The sequence below is a fragment of the Tasmannia lanceolata genome, unplaced genomic scaffold, assembly GCF_043159265.1.
Source record: "Tasmannia lanceolata isolate RefF3 unplaced genomic scaffold, GAP_Taslan_0.1 ptg000019l, whole genome shotgun sequence".
NCBI lineage: Eukaryota > Viridiplantae > Streptophyta > Magnoliopsida > Canellales > Winteraceae > Tasmannia > Tasmannia lanceolata.
In genome coordinates this window covers 18,514,897-18,536,872 of record NW_027518696.1, presented here as the reverse complement: position 1 = coordinate 18,536,872, position 21,976 = coordinate 18,514,897, and the positions used below count along the sequence as shown (strand labels likewise).

Sequence of the window (21,976 nt, the reverse complement as noted above, 5' to 3'; positions counted from 1 at the left end):
ATTATTACTACAGTTCTTTTCAATTGTTAATTTCAATGAATATCATAACTACTCACAACTTCGAATATTTTCTCAAAAGAGGTACCATCACTTCAGTTTTTTCAGCAGAAAGTCGACAAAATTTTCCTTGCAAAAGTTGGCATGTATGTTTATCTCCCTAATGCACACTAATCTCCATTATTTTTTTCTCAAACTTTCCTTGTGTTCTTTAGTTCATCTTTAACAAGTCAGACGTACTTTGAAGATACTTATGCAAGCATAAATATAGGAAAGCCCAGAAAGGATCACCTTAGGAAATGCTCTATTTCTGTTGTTGAGGCTTCCAAGCTGACATTGAAATGTGATGAGCTAAGCTTTTGGGGATGTCAGCTGCCTCAAGTTGTATTTGGCCAACTCCTTATAGCTTTCAACAACACCCACCAAGCAAATGGTCTGCAAGACATCAAACAGAAAACAGAAATCAGGATAACTGGGTGAAAAAGGTTGATCTTTCAATAACACTTCTGCACGTTGACAAGTGGAGAAAAAAATTAATTTTTCTTGTTATTTCTTGTATATTAACTCCATAAAATTGTGTGCTTCTAGCCTCAGGCTGTTAATTAGTTAATTAAGGGCTGTGTGTTTTCACAGTGAAATACGTACCAATTATCTCCAAAGAGAAGGCAATAATCTTGTAAGTAATCACAATACCCTATTTACGGTACAGATCCTATCATTTAACATACCTTCTAGCCATCATTTTTTGTATTAAGTAACTAATGCATTGAGTTACATTTCTGTGTCCTTTGTGAAATATTAGAGTATTTATAGACATTTCAAGTTGTAAAGTTAAATCAAGGACCCATAGTTCGTAAGTAATCTTGTAAGCAATCACAATACCCTATTTACAGTACAGATCCTACCATTTAACATACCTTCTAGCTGTCATTTTTTGTATCAAGTAACTAATGCATTAAGTTGCATTTCTGTGTCCTTTGTGAAATATTAGAGTATTTATAGACATTTCAAGTTGTAAAGTTAAATCAAAGGACCCATAGTTTGCAATTGAGCGAATATCAATCCAAAGTGGGTTCAAATGTTAATCATCTTCTGTTCCCTCGGATTATAGGACCCCATCTTTCGCTTTAGGACCACTCGAAACAGATACTGGCAGCATCGTCAGCCCCGCGGAAAAACCTTCTTGTATTTTTATTATGTGACGTCTTACAAAATATATATATATATATATATATATATATAAATATACATATCTATATGGGAAAACTGTTTGTGTGCTTGAGCTCTTATAGCTTATACGAGCTAGAGTGCCACAAAACCATGGGTCCCACATTTTTTGGGTGATCCAAAGCATTCATTTGGAAGGACTTTACATAGATAGGGTGTGCCAAAAATCAGGTCCATAGGATCATCCTAGCCCATCCAAAAGTGAAGGGGAAAATGGACAGACACTGCTTGTCGACAAATCTGCCCATTTTTCCCCTCCACTTTTGGAGGGGTTAGGATGATCCAATGGGCTTGATTTTTGGTACACACCCTATCTATGACGGGGCCATGCAAATGAATGGTTTGGATCACCACAAAAAATGTGGGACCCGTGCGTTTGGGCACTCAAACTCATATAAGCTTATATGTGCTCAAGCTCACGAATAGTTGCATGAGAGAACAGCCACACAGGAAGAAAAGCCATTTCACGGCTGGCTTTTGCATCAGAGAACAGCCGCACAGGCTCACTTTTTTTAGCAGATTGTCTTATTCAATTAATTCATCCAAGGTGGTTGTATCCTCCACAACTAAAATTTCCAAACTGAGAGACAATAGACTACCAAGGTTGTTCACTGAACTACTCGTACGTTGAAACTTCCATTCCCCGCTCTTGATGTAGTGAAATCTTTTAAAATGGCTCTCCGCCTCCTTAAAAGGAGCACAACTGCTCATCAATTGGAGGGGAGGCCCCTTTGGAGAGATTGGCAAATTCTCTGGGACACTATTCCTTATGCAATCGTTTGGAACATATGGAAGGAGCGTAATAGGCAAATATTTAAAGACCAGCAAAGATCGTTGGGGCGAGTGGCTACGGATACCAAGATGGAGCTAATTTCGTGGGCAAAGAATAAAAGAAAGTTGCTATATGGGGTGAGTGACTTGATAAGGAATTGGTGGGCAGTCATTTGGGAAAGAACTATCCGAACTAAGCCCAAACCTAAATGGATGGCTCCGCCGGAAGGATGGTTTAAATTCAACTTTGATGGAAGCTCGGTGGGGAACCCGGCCAAGGGAGGAATTGGAGGTCTAATCAGAGACAGCAATCAATCAGTCATTATGTCCTTCTCAGGTCCAGCAGGACAATGTGATGCAAATGAGGCAGAAATTAAGGCTTTACTCTTTGGTTTGCGGTGGGTTTCTGAAAAGAACCTGGGGCCGCTGATCTTGGAAGGAGATTCAACAAATGCGATAGGATGGGCTTCGGGAAGTTCACCAGGACCTTGGCATCAACAGAATATAATAGTGGAAGTTCTTGATCTAATGAGGAGTCTGCAACCAAGAATTGAACACAGGAGAAGATCTGCCAATGAAGAGGCGGATGTCCTTGCTAAAGCGGGAGTGCTAAAGGAGGTGACCATAATCTACACATCTACGTAGATAGCACCGTTAGTGAGGAGTTGTAAGAGGATCTCATATATAACCCTTATCTATAATGTACTCGGACTCAGTCCACTTTTGTATGTTGGTAGGGACAACTTGTCCCACCCTTCATTCAATAAAAAAATAAAATGAGCACAAACTCATCAAAACAGCCACCAATCTGGAGAAGATTTCGTTGGCAAGTTCAGATCACATAATCTTAGCCAATAGGCCTTGGTAGCTTAGGACATAATGCTCTATAATCCGCTTATTATAGTTAATAAACTCTCTCAACATGAAGATTGAGACCACCTTCCCTCATGGAGTGCACCCTTCATCTCAAGTCATTAATTTTTTTGAAAGTTGACATATTTCATTAATATTGAAGTAGCATTAGGGACCAGGAGTACCATCGTGCGATACAAAATATCAAAGAGTGCTAGCACGGGCATACCCAAAGCCAGTAAAAAATAAAGTAGAACAGAGCAAAATACAGTAGCCTATCACTTCTTCCTTTCTTCATTCCATTAGCAAACTTTCTTTACAAATTCAAAAAGATTCTATCTCGAGTCATTAATATGTTTGGTTGTGCGGTAGTGGCTCAGAGAGGAGTAGAATAAGAAGTTTAAAGGAGGAGACAAGCATCTGATTTGTCTAAAAGAATGGTGGAATTGGGGTAAGTGGTGTTTGGTTGCGCAGGGCAAGTGGTGTTTGGTTGCGCGGCACGGCAAGAAAAAAATCAGCCCACACGGCCCGTGGGTCAGGCACGGCACGATTAGTCCACGGGCCGTGCCGGTAAAAGGATGGGGTTAGGCACGGCACGGCTCGTCTCGTTTCGGCCCACTAGTTTTTATAATATGCATTTCCTCTAAAGATCTGAGGGCTAGGATTATCCTATGGATATGATTTTTTGGGAACAGCCAATTTATGTTGTGTTTCATCTTATGGACGGTTTGGATCATCCCATGATGTGGTCCATACAGTACATTTTGAAAAATAATAGGGGTGCAACTTGGGTTGGGCCGGGTTGAGCTTTTGTCAAAAAATGAATAGGAATCAACCCGACCCGACCCGACCCGATTTTAAGGTAAAAGCTCAACCCGAATTCCCAAAAATCGACCCTAGTTGCACCCCTAAAAATAAGGGACTATAAGGGCTTCCATCATATAAAATCTCTATTTTAACTTCAAATTTCCACTCATGTTTTTTAATCCCGACAGCCTCTTCCTATTTAGAAATTAACTATATATACACTAGAAAGGGATTGTGCAAAGTAAGAAAAGGGGGCGGATATCACTTATGAAAAAAAATTTAGAAATTTTTTTTTCTTTTGAACATCATTTCCTTCGTTGTTGTCAAATAACAGAACCTTGGACCCAATTAAGAATTCATTGTGCCCGGAATATTTATCCAGGAACCCGGGCGGCATCTTAAAATTTTATTAATATAAAAAATTATTAGAGAAAGACATAGAACCTTACCTTTAACCAACCAGCATACAAGAAAAACAGAAAAAAAAATTAAGTACAAATACATTGTGCAGTACAAATTAGAAATTACAACTTAAAAATTCGAAGTCTTCATATTTATTCGGATGACTCGGTTGAGTCATCTTCTCTTCTGTCTTGTGCTCTATCATCTGCATCCAACCAGTCCTTAGTCCTTGAGGCACACGCACACCTCTAATGTTTTTGGTGACATTCTGCTCCGTATATCATCAAAGACACTGTTACATGCACTAAAAGCAGACTCTGATGCTAATATGGACACCAGAGTGGTTAGTAGATCACGTGCCATGACGGATAGTACTAGATAATTTTTTTCATGTTCTTTCCACCATGTCAAAACATCAAAACTCTTCCATTCATCAGGATTAAGGTAGCTTGAATAATCATTTCTCAAATATAATGATAGCTCGTTAGAAGATGTACTAGCATTATGTTTTGGTCTTTTTTTATTTATTAGTGACCAAAGTGGGTTATTTCTAGGTTAGTAGTTCTCTGAAGAATTCGGTCTTCTATGTCCATCTTCTGTCTCATACAACGCATACATAGAATGTAATAATGATCTAATCTCATCTATATTATGCCCAGATCCACTACCCAAGTTTTCATTGTATGAATCTAAACAAACCTCTAAACCTTGTAACTTAAACCTAGGGTCTATTACTATACTTGAACAATATAGAAGTGGAATTTCATGAAAATATTTTTTAAATTTATTCTCCATTCTATCAACTATACTTCCATATGACCATATCCCAATCTCGATCTATTATTTTGAAAACAAACAGTAATTTAATATATTTGACCCAAAATTAATTGTGAAGTTGGATAGTAAACACCGGAAAGAAGATTAGTTGCATCGTAAAATATTTCTAATAAATCTACAATAACTTCACAAGTATTCCAATATTCTAGAGATAGATTATAATTGGAAGGTGGAGGTGTATGTTCTTAGCAAAATGTTATAATTATATTTTTATACTCAAATGATGCTTTTATCATTTTATAAATTGAATCCCAACTAGTTTTAATATCTATGGGGACTTTTTTGTAGTTTTTTCCAAAAAATTTACATAAAGCTTTAAATTTTTATCTTCTATGCCCTGAAGATTGAATAAACTGAAGACAATCCTTAATAGTCTCTATTTATGATGCAATATTCGATAAACCATCTTGTACAGTTAAATTTAAAATATGGCATGCACATTTAACATAAAATAGTTCTCCATTTAAAATATGTTTCAATTGAGATTTTAATAACCCTATTGATGTAGTATTATTACTAGCATTATCAAAGCTAATAGAAAAAAAAATTGAATATTATATTCGTGAACAGTAGATAATATAGATTTTGATATAGAATGAGCATTATGCGGAAATTCTAATTCACTAAAATTAAGTATTCTTTTTTTCTAACATCCAGTTTGAATTAATATAGTGTGATGTTACACAAATATAGTCTATATTTTGTTTACTGGTCCAAATATCATAAGTTAAATTTTTCGGTTAAAATTTCCAAAACTTGAAATCAATTGTTCTTTACGTCAATTGTTCTACGTTCAGTAATTAATTTAAACAAATCTGATTTTACAGTATTTCTAGTCACTTTTTTAAAAGCATGATTTAGAGCTTTATGAACATATTTTTCAAATCTTTTACTTTAAGCCAAAACAAATGGTTGCTCATCTTGTATGATATATGATGCCAATTCCCTCTTGTTCGTATCTTAAGAATAAGAAAAAGTTTATAATAAACTAGAAGTGAGGCTTAATTGGGTTTGTTTAGGGTCTAATGACTTATGTTCCCTCCTGCTCTATAAACAGTCGAATGCCTTCCCAAGTGCCCTATTCCACCTTTACTCTTAAAACTAAAATCTATTTTACATAATTTATAAATAGCCCTATCTTCTAAATAGCCCTTATAATCTTTCATTTTTTCAATGGTAAAGAACTTTCGTACTTCTGAAATCCTACCTCTACAGGTCTTTGAACTGGGAGTTTTGACTCCTACTAATACCACAAGGTCCTTGCGTAGGTTGAGGAGGAATTTGATAATCGGATTCAGGAGTGTATGTATCATCATTCCAAGGTTCTACAGAAGCATCCATTAATTCCTCATTTCCCATGATTTCATTTGGTTCAAGGCCATGGTTGTTAAAAAGCGGTCGTGTGAACCGGTCATTTTAAAAAAATAATAAATATAAGCTTGAAGTAAATTTTAAAAAATAAATGCTAAATACCTAAACTTATGTAATCAACTTTGCTTGAATTGCCCACGGAGTTAAGTGCCTCCTTAAATGCTAAATACCACAAGTTGTTAAGCGCCTCCTTAGTCCCTTCCTTAATCACTTCTTAATCGTAAATCGAAGTAACAGAGGCTCAGAGAATGAGAGAAATAAATTGGAGGTAATTAGAGAGAAGGATTAGAGGTAATTAGAGAGAAAGAGATAAATAAATTAGAGGTGATTAGAAAGAGAGAGTAGAAGAAAGTAATTAAGGGTGGGAAATAAAGGGGGAGGGGAGGGATATTTATAAGGCTTGTAACATAATGAGTTACCAAAATACCCTCCAAATGTAGTTGTTGGGGGTATTTTGGTAAAAACATGTATAATCACTAAAGCACCCCAAAATATAGTTGTTTGGGGGTATTTTAGTAAAAACATGTATAATCACTAAACTACACACCTAATATAGTTGTTGGGGGGTTATTTTGGTAAAAACATGTATAATCACTAAACTACGCTCTAATATAGTTGTTGGGAAGGGTATTTTTAGTATACAAGAACTTAAAAAATGTAATTTCCAAATTATCCCCCTTACTAACCGTTTTTCCTAACTCGAAGGTGGGTATTTTGGAAAAAAAACACCAAAAACAATGAAATTCAAAAGGGAATGATAGTCGTGGGCCGGGCGACGGGCCATGCCGGTTCGGGCCGGGGTGCCAGAAAGCGTAGTCAGGCACGGCCCACGCACTGTAGCAATTCGTGTCGTGCAGTGCTGGCCGGGCCGTGGGCCAGCACGGCTCAATTGCCACCTTGAGTGGAAAAGGGCTTGTGTTTTCATCTTCCTCTCTCTCTCTCTCTCTCTCTCTCTCTCTCTCTCTCTCTCTTTTCTTCTTGGTAATGACTCAAGGTGGCAATTGGGCTGTGTCGGCTCACGGCCCGGCACGAATTGCTATAGTGCGTGGGCCATGCCAACACGGCATGAAGAAGTGGGTCGTACCGGGCCACGCTTTCCGGCACGCCGATCCGAACCGGCACGCCACGGCCTGCGGCCCGGCACAGCCCACGACCATCATTCCCTTTTGAATTTCATTGTTGTTGGTGTTTTATCCAAAAAACCCCACTTAAAGTTAGAAAAAAAGGTTAGTAAGAGGGGTAATTTCGGAAATTACATTGTTTAAGTTCTTGTATACCAAAGATACACTTCCCAACAACTATATTAGGCACAGATAGTTTAGTGATTATACATGTTTTTACCAAAATAAACCCCCCAACAACTATATTATGAGGGTAGTTTCGTGATTATACATGTTTTTACCAAAATACCCCCAACAACTATACTTAGGGGTATTTTAGTGATTTTACATGTTTTTACAAAAATACCCACCCCAACAACTATATTTGGGGGATATTTTGGTAACTCATTATGTTACAAGCCTTATAAATATCCCTCCCCTCCCCGTTCATTTCTCACCCTCAATTATTCTCTTTTACTCTCATATTACTCTCTTATTTCTCGCTCTTCCTAATCACCTCTAATTTATTTCTCACTCTAATTACCTCTAATCATTCTCTCTAATTACCTCTAATCATTCTCTCTAATTACCTCTAATTTATTTCTCTCTAATCCTCCGTTACTCACTTCGATTAGCGATTAAGAAAAAGGGACTAAGGAGGGAACTAAAAAGGCGCTTAACAACTTGCGGTATTTAGCATTTAAGGAGGCACTTAACAACTCCGTGGATGATTCAAGCAAAGTTGATTACATAAGTTGAAGTATTTAATATTTATATTTTAAAATTTACTTTAAGCTTATCTTTATTATTATTTTAAAATAGCTGGTTCACACAACCGCTTTTTTAACGACCATGGCCATGAACCAAATGAAATCATGGGAAATGAGGAATTAATAGACGCTTGTGTATAACCTTGGAATAAGGATACATACACTCATGAATCCGAATATCAAATTCCTCCTCAACCTACCCAAGGACTTTGTAGTACTAATGGGAGTCAAGCTCCCAGTTTTAAGACCTGTTGAGGTAAGATGTCAGAAGTATGAAGTTCTTTACCGTTGAAAAAATGAAAGATTTAAGTTTTAGAAGATAGGGCTATTTGTAAATTATGTAAAAACGATTTTAGTTGTTGAAGTAAAGCTGGAACATGGCACTTGGGAAGGTATTCCACTGTTTGTAGAGCAAAGCAGTTCATTAGATGAGCAACCATTAAGCCTCACTTCTAGTTCATTAGAAACTTTTTCTTATTCTTAAGATACGAACAGGAGAGAACTAGCATCATACATCATACAAGATCAGCAACCATTAGTTTTGGCCGAAAGTAAAAGATTTGAAAAATATATTCGTAAAGCTCTAAATCCTACCTTTTAAAAAGTGACTAGAAATACTGTAAAATCAGATTTGTTTAAATTATTTACTGAACGTAAAGAACAATTGATTTCAAGTTCTGAAAAATTTAACGGAAAAATTTCACTTCTGATATTTGGACCAATAAACAAAATGAAGGCTATATTTGTGCAACAACACACTATATTAATTCCAACTGGATGTTAAAAAAAATAATACTTAGTTTTAGTAAATTAGAATTCCCGCATAATGCTCATTCTCTATCAAAATCTATATTATCTACTATTCACGAATATAGTATTCAAAATAAAAAATTTCTATTAGCTTTGATAATACTAGTAATAATACTACATCGATAGGGTTATTAAAATTTCAATTGAAACATATTTAAATGGAGAACTATTACATGTTAGATATGCATGCCATATTTAAAATTTAACTGTACAAGATGGTTTATCGAAAATTGCACTATAAATAGAGACTATTAAGGATTGTCTTCAATTTAATCAGTCTTTCGGGCATAGAAGATAAGAATTTAAAGCTTTGTGTAAAAAATTTTAAAAAACTACAAAAAAGTCCCCTTAGATATTAAAACTAGATGGAATTCAACTTATAAAATGCTAAAAGCATCATTTGAGTACAAAAATATAATTACAACATTTTGCCAAAAACATATGCCTCCACCTTCCAATTATAATCTATCTCTAGAATATTGGAACACTTGTGAAGTTATTGCAGATTTATTAGAAGTATTTTACAATACAACTAATCTTCTTTCCGGTGTTGTTTACTATCAAACTTCGCAATTAATTTTGGGTCAAATATATAAAATTATAATTTGTTTTCAAAATAAAAGAACGAGATTGGGATATGGAAGTATAGTTAATAGAAGGGAGGATAAATTTAAAAAATATTTTCAAGAAATTCCACTTTTATATTGTTTAAGTATAATAATGGACCCTAAGTTTAAGTTACAAGGTTTCAAGGTCTGTTTAGATGCATGCAATGAAAACTTGGGTAGTGGATCTGGGCATAGTATAGATGAGATTAGATCATTATTACATTCTATGTGTGCGTTGTATGAGACAGAAAATGGACATGGAAGACCAAGTTCTTCAAAGAACTACCAACCTAGAAATAACCCATTTTGGTCACTAATAAATCAAAAAAGACCAAAACATAATGCTAGTACATCTTCTGATGAGCTATCATTATAGTTGGGAAATGATTATTCAAGCTACCTTAATCCTGATGAATGAGAGTTTTGATGTCATGGTGGAAAGAATATGAAAAAAATTATCCAGTACTATCCGCGATGGCACGTGATCTATTAAGCCTCCGGTGTCCATAGTAGCATCGGAGTCTGATTTTAGTGCAGATAACAGGGTCTTAGATGACAGACAGAGCAGAAAGTGATAAAAAAAATTAGAGGTTTGCGTGTGCCTCAAGGACTGGTTGAATGCAGATGATAGAACACACAAGACAAAAGAGAAGATGACTCAACCGAGTCACCTAAGGAAATATGAAGACTTCGAATTTTTAAGTTGTAATTTCTAATTTGTACTTCACAATGTATTTGTACTTAATTTTTTTCTTTTTTTCTTGTATGGTTGGCGGGTTAGAGGCAAGGTTCTATGTCCTCTCATAATTTTTTATATTAATAAGAATTAAAGGTGTCGCGCGGGTTCTGGATAAATATTCCAAGCACAATGAATTCTCAATTGGGTCCAAATTTTTGTTATTTGACAACAACAAAGGAAATGATGTTCAAAAGAAAAAAAAAATTCTAAATTTTTTTTTCATAAGTGATATCCGCCCCCTTATCTTACTTTGGACAACCCCTTTCTAGTGTATATATAGTTAATTTCTAAATAGGAAGGGGTTGTCTGGATTAAAAAATAAGAGTGAAAATTTGAAGTTAAAATAGAGATTTTATATGATGTAAGCCCTTATAGTCCCTTATTTTTTAGGGGTGCAACTTGTGTCGATTTTTGGGAATTCGGGTTGAGCTTTTACCTTAAAATCGGGTCGGGTCGGGTTGATTCTTATTCATTTTTTGATAAAAGCTCAACCCGGCCCAACCCAAGTTGCACCCCTATTATTTTTCAAAATGTACTGTATGGACCACATCATGGGATGATCCACACCGTCCATAAGATGGAACACAACATAAATAAGTTGCTCCCTAAAAATCATTTCCATAGGATAATCTTAGCCCTCGGATCTCTAGAGGAAATGCATATTATAAAAACTAGTGGGCTGAAACGGCCGGCACGACACGACAAGGCACGGCACGAGTGGGTCACGGGCCGTGCCGTGCCTGGCCCACGGGCCGTGTGGGCTGATTCTTTTAGTGCCGTGCCATGCTGCCACCTTGATTTTCCTCTATTCTTCTACCAAAAATTTAACATTTTTGTAGAATTTGGAAGATGAAAAGAGGTAACATTAGTCCCACATGGGCGCCACATGTGCAAAAAAGCAATAATGATGTCTGGAACATGTTTGGGAGTCAAATGGAACTTCAATGCAATATTGGCAACCAAACAAGGAATCAACATTCATTGGCAATCGAAATTTCAATGAATGCTAAGCGTTTGTGGAACCAAACATACCACAAGTGAATCATTGTTAATTGCTTGGTATAGGCTTTAGTAAAGAAGCGCATAAGTGGAGAACTAGTAAATACAAGGAAAGACTTCTGGTTTTGGGAATTTCGTAGCATATAGTATGTCACGTCCATGAGTACTAGCAATATGTTTCGTACTAAAATTCATGTGGTATGCATGGATGAAAAGAATATGCAATATTCAAAGGCCAAATACTGCAAAACTGTGCTTACCTTGGCAATTTGAACTATAATGGTCTTATCTGGGTTATTAAGATCCACTTTATGCGGCTCGGGAACAGATTTTGCAACCGAGTTTATAATCGGCATCCTCTCAATACCAGTGTTTGCACGTGCTTCATATAGTACTGCAAACTGCAAATACAAGGAAAATAAAGTTTTAAAAAGGTTACTGGGTGTCCCTTCAGAGTAGTACTCATTGATTGGTCCAGTGACACAAAACTGTTTGGAAAAAATAAATAAAAAGTAATTAAAAAAGAAATACTACAGATTTGAATACTGAAACCGAGACTAACAGCACATGAGGATAACATAAACGTTAATATATTTTTTTGAATGGTAACATAAACGTTAATATATTTTTTTGAATGGTAACATAAACGTAAATATTAAATATTAGTAAAAAGAGAACATGGTATTTCAAAATCATACTATACACTTGAATTAAAAATGGAACGGAGTTAGATTTCATGATTTTTTTAGGGTTAAAATTCGGTTTTATAATAAAATAGTAATGAAGCAAAGACCAGTGCACCAATCGCAGTGCAGTGCCGCACGTGTTGAATGATCAACTCTACACAGGTGTGGGCTCATAGGACACCAATTGTGGTACAAAGCCCAAAGCATAGAGCACTCCAAATTCCACTTGAGCATCCAAATCAGGGTCCCTTATCATGCAACGCCCTGATCACTTTCCATTGAAGAGAAATGAAATGAAACCGAGTTGCTAGTAAGACACAAAAACTGAGACCATGGTATTTCAAAAGGAGAAAATGGTATTTCAAAATCATATGAAACACTTCAATTAAAAATGGAATGGAGTTAGATTTCATGATTTTTTAGGTTTAAAATTCGGTTTTATAATAAAATATTAATGAAGCAAAGACCAGTGCACCAATTGTGGTACAGTGCCGCAGGTGTTGAATGGTCAACTCTACACAGAGGTGGGCTCATAGGACACCATTTGTGGTACAAATCCCAAAGCATAGAGCACTCCAAATTCCACTTGAGCATCCAAATCAGGGTCTCTTATCATGCAACGCCCTGATTACTTTAGACCCCCCCCCCCTTTTTTCTCTAATGATCTGGTAATGCTTTATATAGTCCATACTTCATAACTGCATAGAAATACAATGGAATGTTATAAATTGGGTAAAAGTTGATGCGGGTTGTTAAAATGCTTGATTTGTTCATTTTGTATATTTCTTCCTTCTTTTTTTGAATGCTGAAGATTTCATTCAAAAGAAAGACCGAGATGATCGAATACAAGAGAAGGAAAAAGAAAAGAGAAAAAATACAATAAGCAAAGCCAAGAAAATCAAGGAGGCAAGAAATCAAAAAGTTGAAGAGATGACATATGCACCCCATCCTTGGCCAACTTATCAGCCACCCCTTAGCTAATCTCCTGACATCGCGGAAAGAGATATCGGTTCTCTCCACAATGTCTTTGATCTCATCAAAAAGCTCAGAAAATCTCCAGGGTGGCACATGTGAACCACTTAGCCAGCGAACTACATTGAGGGAGTCCCCTACAACCACCACTCTATCCAAGTCCTCCGCCGCCAACAACTTGATGCCTTGATAAGCCGAACGTACCTCCGCTTCATTTGAATCAGTCTCTCCAATAGGATCAGCATAAGCCAACTTAACTGAGCCCTCCTCATCTCTTAATACTCCACCTATACCTGCCAGACCCGGATTTCCAAAGCTAGCTCCATCAAATTTTAATTTAAACATCAGGGGAGCCGGCGGTTCCCATTCCTGCACTATCACATGTCTATATTTTGAGCTTGAGCACACTTCCCTCCAACCGCACCATAGATCAAAAGTGGACACAAACTTGAAGCTTGGGAGCGATTTTACCCAAAAAATAGTGAGGGCTATCACCTTGTTCAACAGAAAATGACTCTTTGTGTATCCTTTGAATACCCTTGCATTTCTCTCCTCCCACAAAACCCAAATGACTACTAAGAAAGAAGTGCACCATAGGACTTTACCCTTCTTTCTCCATGGGCCATGTGCCAACAATCCAACAAATCAATTGGGTGCTCCGGAAATACCCACGAAATAGCAAATCTACCCAATATGCCACTCCAAATTTCTTTTGCAACCTTACAGTGAATAAAGAGATGGTCTACAGTTTCCCCATCTTGGATGCAAAGAGCACAGTGGTCCACAATCAACATATTTCTTTTGCAACCTTCATATTGTATATTTCTACAAGTACATTAGTTTTTCTATTATAGATAAAATGACCTCTTTGCTATGATTTACCCAACACTTTGAATTTATTCCTGACACACGTGTCATGTCGTGTCCAACACGACACACATGTCCACACACGTGTGGACATCCTTTAGACACTTTTAAGGGTACTGTTAGACTTAATGTGGGTTTGTGGACCAGTTTTGCTACCGTGTCAAGTGTGACATTCTATTTTACTATTGAATATTGAGTTTACCTCTTTTATTATTAACTCTTCTTTTATTATAAACACTTCTTTTTGCTCTTCTTTAACTAAAATTTGATGTTATATTCCCTCCCCTAAACCTAAAAACCTAAACAAACTCTTATTCAAATATAGTATCATATTGGCCTCCCTTTCTCGTTGTGTATTGGAGATGGAAGAGAATTAGATTAAATTGATGAATGCGTTGCTATTTGATTATATCATGTTCGTTTTAGATTATAGTTGATTAATTCTAAGATTTATTAGTTTGTCAAATGAATACCATATTTATATTGTTACAAATTATGGTAGTAATCAGTAGTTTTAAATGTATGTGCGTGTCACCATTTCCAGATTTTTAGAATTTGCCATGTCAAACAACTCTCAGTGTCGAAACTCGACTGTTGACACACGAATTCATATCCACAAATCATGATCATTTATACTTTCTCTTTTAGCCATGTCCCCGTTTCTAAATTTTGGGGGTTTGTTGAGTCCGACATTCCGTGTCCGTATCGACACGTGATACTCGTGTCCGTGTCCACAAATGATAGCCTCTTTGCAATGGTTAACAGTTTCAAGAAGATTGGCATAGGAAATCTGAAATCTATAATACAGAAAGGTACAATTTCAAGAATCAATGACAAGCCACCATTATTCCAATCTGAGCTTTTCTATTATTGAGTTGGTAACTTGCACCTTAAGTGATGCTCAAGTTAGAAAATATAAGATAAGAAGCATTGAAAAAAAAGGGAGAAACCATAAGGAGTTTGTGGGTTTCGAAACAAAACCCTAGGGGGGTTGTGGGTTTTAAGGGCCGGGAAGTGAGAAAAGAAATTAGATTAAGACCAAAAGGGACAGACACAAATGAAGGATTAGTTGGTGAAATGAAGAGATAAGTGGAGAATGAAAAGGAGAAGCGGAGAACTTTTGCGAAAAAATATAATGAACCATTAGAGAAAGAAAAATATGAGATGTATTGTTGAGCAGATGTCTGGTATTAAGGCAGAGTGATGAATCATCCTAGCGGACTAATTTGGGCGATATAGACGTTGGTCGAGCTGTAAAGAGAGTTTGTAAACCTAATTTTGAAATAGTGAAACTGTGTTCTCCCGTGGACATAGGCACATTGCCAGACCACATAAATATTGTGTTTCTTCTTTTTGTGTGTTTATGTTTTTGCATCTCATCTTGTGTTTAGCTGCACACCGAGTGTGATATTGTTCATGAAGAGGTTAAAAATCTTCCATTTTTCAACGTGTACCTTGTTAAAGATGCGATCCCTTGGATCTTAATCATCTTGACCTTCCTGCCCTGACACCATGTAAAAACTAACTTTAACGCACTAAACAAGGGTTCTATGGTTATTTATTTTAAAAGATTCTCTTTGCCTTTTCTTTATTTCACCTTCTTTTTGGACAGATATGCCGGGTGGAACCTGTAACCTCAAGGTTAAAAGCACAGAACCTTGTCTCATTGAGCTACAGGCACAGGGCCATTCTTTTTTGCCATTTTGATTGTCTATGAAAAATATGGAGTTGACCAGTAGAAAATCAGGGGAGTGCTTTGCAAATTTGATTTTAACAGAACAAGTGGCATTAGGCGTTTCTTCCTTCAAATTTAGAACATAGCGACTACAATAACAGAAGAATTATTGACCTCGAGATAAATAACATAAGCATTATTGACCTACAGAATACCTTTTGGGGTGTAGTAGCTTCCGTTGGAAAATATTGAGAAATGAGAGGTTTGATTGCTTTCGAAATTTCCTCTTCTGATGCATAACATGTAACTTCGACTGGTAACACTCTCAAGATGAATCTAGTGGAAGCCAAGTCAAATTTAGAGCACAGGCACAAGATAAAGAAATTCTCTAAAACACATAGTAATATATAAGATTTTTCAGGAAAAGTAAGATAGAAAAGTAAAAACCTTGACATATGCTTCCTTGTAGAAGCAGCTGATCGCATCATGTGTTGTACAATCTCAGTAGGCCCAGGGTCTCCAGCTCTTTTGTGCATTTGAATAAAGACGACACCATTACAACCAGAATCAAGGCTAACAAAATGCCTCTAATTGACAGGAAAAGCAGTCATCGGTACATGGAAAAGTTACAATGAAACAGGCACCTTTGCATTTGTACCAAAAGTAGAGGATTTTATAGGCCATCAATATATGGAGAAGTTCCAATGAAGAATAAAAATATTAAAGTTACAGGTATTTTCCAGTGAGAGATGGTCAGAATGAACAACAAGCATAAATAGACTTTGATAAGAATCCACAGAAAATGACACTTATCTATGGAAGGTAACTAGTAGCCAGTGCTTGCAAGCTGTTTTGATCTTCTCCTTGTGTCGGTATGGATTGATGCTGATGCCATCTGTACTTGTAAGCTATGTCACAATTATTGTTCTCGTGAATTTCTCAGCAATGGAAAATCTCGGGATATATTAATTTTTATATAAAAATATAAATTTTAAGAAAAAATGTAAAATAAAAATATCAGAAAAATATCGGGATATTATCGCGATATTTTATGATAAAAATGAAAATATCACTATATTTTTAAAAGCTCAGGATTATTTCGGGATTTTGTTGTTTTATCAAAATGCCGTGATAAAAACGCTATATTTTGAAAATATCAGAGATATTTGTGACATAGCTTGTAAGCTGTAATGAAATTCTACTCATGTTGTTGTGACTTGAAGATGAGGCTAGAAAGGTCTACCAGATCCAAATGGACAGTTGGGTGGTTAGATAGTGTGGGGGATAAAATAAAATAAAATTATGATGGCTCCCTGGAGTGGTTAAAGTGATCATACTGAGGCAAGGGCAGTCCAAGAGGAGATGCATAATGTTTCTTCCCTACAATGTGTTCATCCTAGGTAGTTCATGGATGAAGCAACTCAGATTCGTATCAGAGTACAGAATTGGAGAAGTATCATTTGGGAAGGAGTCTATGACCAAAACCACAACCCTGTTGGGAGCCACCACCCCAAGAGTGGATGAAGTTAAATTTTGATAGGAGTTCAAAAGGGAAACCAGGACTAGTTGGAGTCGGAGTTTTTCGATACCACCATGGCATAGTGTTGAAAGCATTTCCAAGCTGGGAATGTGATTCAAATGAAGCAGAAGCACATGCGCTCCTTTGTGACCTTCGCATTTTTTGCATCAACAATGAATGGGCCGCCTATTGGTTGAAGGTGACTCCTCAAATGTCATTTCATGGGGACAAAGGAAATCTTTTGGACCTTAACAAGTTCACTCCAATATTTTAAAAGTTAGTAGACTGCACACACAACATGTATATCAGACACATCGACATGTGTTATTCAAACAAAACACATCATTCTGTCATCTGATACCATACATGTATATATACTGATGGGGGCATCCAAAAGGTCGTGATCATGAGAAGAATATCCGTAAGGAGAGCTTGCACTTTTGTCGTATTGGAATCTTGAACTCCTATGGAGCTATAAAAAGCCATACTGGAAAAAAAAATAATGAGAAATAGGACCAAGAGGAGATCATGACTATAAGGGATGTCTTCAGTAGCCGTCGGAATATCCCACCAGGAGTCTTTGAGTTTAAGCAACTATCGGAATTTTTCTGTGTGTGGATTTAACCTTGAGCGGCTATCAGAGTCATTTCTATCTTGCCTAGATGAAGGCTATTCTGTTATGGAAGTGTTTGAATCCCTTGGGATCTTTAACCCATGCTGCCGAAGATTCTTGTTTTCGCTTGGGCAAGAAGCTAATTTGGCAAGGGCCCAATGGCCACAATGGCCCCCACCTAGATCGCATGTGGGTTCTTTGGGAAGTTTGGAAGACTGGGATACCAGGGGGAGGAGGATGGATTTTGGGGCTAGGAAGGCACCTGGCCGCAGGTTGTGGAGTCTAATCGCAGGCCATTCTCGAGTGGGGGAGACTGGTTGTGCAGAAAATTTTGGCTCTCGCACCATATGCAGAAAATCCTCGAAACCTGGAATTAGAGAGAATCCCAACTTAGTGTAGAGACCCAAAAAGGTCCAAGTCGCCACATACGATGAGGTTCAATGTTTGCACATTCCAGCTTCTGTAGTGGAAGAAAAAGAAATCTTAAGAGTTGTGTTATTAGGAGTTTGAAATTTGGCTCCCGGCTCTTAGAAGATGTTTGGGATTGATTGGGCCAAAAAATTTTGGGGTCTCCCGAATTTGCAAAAACCTTTCGCTATTAGCACAATGGGCATCCTATTTCGCTTTGACTCTGAGGCCCAGGCCACCTCTATTCTCCGACGGGGAGGTGAGGCTTTTGGGGGATATCTTTCTTCCCTCCAGCCCTGGTTCCCGGCATATAATACAGGGGCTAGAACTGTTCGGTTGCGATTTTATGATATTCCTCTTCATGCATGGTCTTCTGCCACGGTGGAGATCATGGGTCTACATCTGGGTCAAGTCCTTGAGACCCAGCTTTTTGGGAATCACATTCATTGTTTGGCCTTTGCCTCTAAGCTAGTTATTTCCCCCTTGTGGAAATCCATCCCTCCATCCATTAATTTAAGGGTAGATTCCACCATTTATTCGGTGGGAGTTAAGGTAGTGTCCGAGGATAGTATAAATTCTCTGGCAATGTCAGTGGTGAAAGAATCCAGTAGTAAAGACAATTTAGCCCTTTTTGAGGGATCCGATCAGATTTCCATCGATAAAGGCTCACCGGTTGCGGTCTATCCAGTGGAAAAGGTGGCAGTGGCCACTGGACGCGGATCGGAGACGGTGGTGGACCCCATTTTAAATTTTGCATTGCCCACCTACCCGCTTGTCCCCTCTAAGATCGCCCATGTCTCGTCAGAAAGTAGGGAGGCTACGCTAAGGGGAGTTGTGAGTCTGCCTAATGTAAGGATCGCACCAAAAACATTAATTTCAGTTCCACATGGCGTAAAAGGAAAGGCATGTAGGAAAGATATTGTGGATTCTTTTAGGTTAAAGTCGGCGAAGGAGCTAAATGCTTTAAAATTAAAAAATAGGTTCCTCAAGGCAAGCAAGAATGTCGATGAAAAGCACACACGTTCGGGTAAAGGTAAATTCAGAAGAGGTCTTGGGCGGGACACTCGTATCTTGGTACTCGTGGTGGCCTATCAGTACTTAACAGGAGGATTAAGTGTATCTATCGAAAAAAGTACGTCAGAAAGAAAAAACTTGAGTCCGAAAATCACTAATACCTACGAATTCTGGATAACTCGCCTAGTTCAAGCATGTCTGGTAGATATCGATCTGTGGCTATAATTAGTGTAACCAAGGGTGACCTTACCCTGGTGGATGGAGACCTTGACCTTCTAAAAAATCTTCAATATAATGAAAAGCTGGCGAGGAAGGAATTGCCTACCCTTGGCGAGGTGTTACTTTCTCCTCTTAAGAAGCAGTGGATGAAAGAAAGAGTCGAAGTCAGTCAAAGTCAGGCATGTCTCCTTCTCTGTCCACCATGAACAGTGAGGAAGAACTTCACACGCCCCTCTGTAATTTGCCCATTTTCAACAAGATTTTAGAAAAGGAATGGCGAACCCGAAGGCGTTTGTGGGAGGAGGAGAAACATTTGGCGATCTTAAGCCTGGAAAATAGGCGCGAGAGCCTAGTTGCTGATTCGGGTCTGGTGCGAGGTAATTCAGAGGTGGAAGATGGTCAGCAAATAGTGAAGTCTAATGAGTCCAGTAAAAATGATAAAGGAAAGGGTGTATTGATATCGTCCAATCTAGAGGAACCTGGACACCATGAGTTGGAGGGTTTTAATGACTTTTTAGCAATTGGAGATGTTTTTGGGATCTCTTACCAAGAGGACCTAGGAAAGACTAGAGAAATTGCAATGCAAGCAAGAGTCGTAAAGGAGAAAATAGAAAGAGCCAAGGTGGCTGGAATGGAAGCTGGATTATGAGATTAAAGGATCCTATCTTGAGAGGTTGCTGAATTGTACTGTATCAGGGACTCTGTATTGGTTTCCAAAGAATCTATTTAAGTTGAATTCGTTAGTTGTGGAGCAGTGTAATTGACTTCTAATGGAACCTCCTTAGACATGATTCTTGTGGTTGTTTCAATTAGTAGAGGTAGGTTGGAAAGGAGAGGGTTAAATGAAATTGGGAATTTAGTCACAGTCATTGTGAAATCTATGAAGCTGGTTTTTGTTCTGTAGGTTGGTGTTAAGGTAATTTGCTAGAATGATAAATAGGAGAGATCGCAGGGGTCAATATCTGCTCTAGGTAATTCAAGATCTTAGGTGGGCCGAGAAAAGATTTAGAACCTCAATAGCTTGAGAGACCACGGTCTTTCGCTAGTCGAGGCAATATTGTCTAGAAGTCCCTCTTAATGTGATTAGTCAAGAAATATGGCGTACGAAGAAAGGGTCTCGAATTCTGTTATTTTCTCCTTTTCCTTCTTGGTCTAGGGTACACCCTGGACCTTTTTTGTTTGATTCTATGTAATGCAGGCTGGGACTTCTGGTCCCCAATGTAATTTTCATAGTATCAATGGAATATGTCATCTTTCAAATAAAATATGTGTATATATACTGCATAATATATACAGTCATTGTTTGTTCTACTAATTTTGGTAAAGTTTCCATATTTTAACTGGCATGAATTAATATATGAAATAATACGATATATGTACAATATATACATAATAAACGATACTATATATGTATAATATATACATAATAATTGTTCGTTCGATTAATATGCATAAACTTTTCCGCATTTCAGGTTGACATGAATTAATCTATACGAAATAATACATTCTCCAATGTATCATATAACTGAACGAGTGTTGCCATTTTAAATTTTAAATTTGCCAGGGTTACCATGTCAGGCACCTCATCTCCATGTCTGACCACCATCCACCCACTTCTAAACTTACAAAGAAGATAACCAACAAAATTTAAGTCTCTCCCATAGCCTGTCATAAAGCTGCAACTATGCCCTTTATTGCAACAACAATGGTAATAACTAATAACATCTACATACTGACTCTAGCCTCGATTACTAAATCTTCACATTTTCAAAATTTGAAGCAATTTGAATTCTAGATAAACTAAACAGGGAACTTGTATACAAGATGCAGCGGTGTGGGAAGTAACCAAAATTAAAAAAAAAAAAAAAAAAAAAAGATATGCAATAATAACTGATAATTGCGCATATTTCATGCACGCTTTCTTCACAAAATTCGCATCAAAGAGCTCAGAAGAATGCTAAAGAGACAAGACATGCACAGAAAAAGTTGTGATTTTTATAAAAAGTATTAAGTCCATTACATAAGGCATACAAATAGGAGAGAGGGTAAGTACTACACAGTCATGTAGTCAAAGAAACACAACTCTCTATATGTAAATACAAACGAATATATAATTAGCCAAAATTAGGCCATTAAAGAGATTATAAATGATTTTTCCTCTATTAAGCTCACCTTGTTCCTGTTTCCTAGCTCTTCAAGTTCAGCTTCGATTAGCTTATCAATTGGCTTCCCCTCAATTTCAATTAGCTTATCAACGGGCTTCTCCTCAGTTTTATCACAGTCTACTTTTTCACATTTTGATGCGTCTGTTTCGAGGCATTGTTTCTTTGCCGTTGTTTTTTCACCTTCATCTGCTTCATTTTCATGTTGAGCATTATCTTGTGACTCATCATCACTACTAGAAGATTCTGAATCTGAAAATTTAGTTATTTTATTCAAAGGTTTGCTGGGCTTTATCGTCTTTGCAACTGAATTTTCTCCATGCACTAGTTCTTCATAAAACTGCACAAGAAAAAAAAAAGAGTGCTTTAGATGGAAATACAAAGTACTGAGAAGACGCAAGAAGAAAAACCATACCAAAGATCTTAATAGACTTGGGAGAAAATCTATTAAAAGATGACTTTTGAAAGGGGAAATTGCAAGCATAAGAAGACAAATGCATCCAATGTAAACAATGTTAGCATAGTGAACATTATCACACCATGACAGTCAT

General features: G+C 37.1%; 1 protein-coding gene across 2 annotated transcripts in view; it reads right to left on the bottom strand.

Annotated features, from left to right (window-relative positions):
- LOC143852904 (THUMP domain-containing protein) overlaps positions 1–21,976 on the bottom strand; it is a 36,065-nt gene continuing 14,089 nt past the window's right edge. Inside the window, exons 3-7 of one of the 2 annotated variants that reach the window (XM_077362555.1) lie at positions 21,436–21,765; positions 15,938–16,077; positions 15,706–15,826; positions 11,551–11,691; positions 12–432 (exon numbers count right to left, since the gene is read on the bottom strand). In XM_077362555.1, coding sequence (XP_077218670.1) covers positions 349–432; positions 11,551–11,691; positions 15,706–15,826; positions 15,938–16,077; positions 21,436–21,765 — 816 coding nt within the window. In that variant the 3' untranslated portion in view covers positions 12–348. Of the gene's footprint in view, positions 433–11,550; positions 11,692–15,705; positions 15,827–15,937; positions 16,078–21,435; positions 21,766–21,976 lie in introns of both variants that reach the window. The other variant, XM_077362556.1, reaches the window with a different exon arrangement.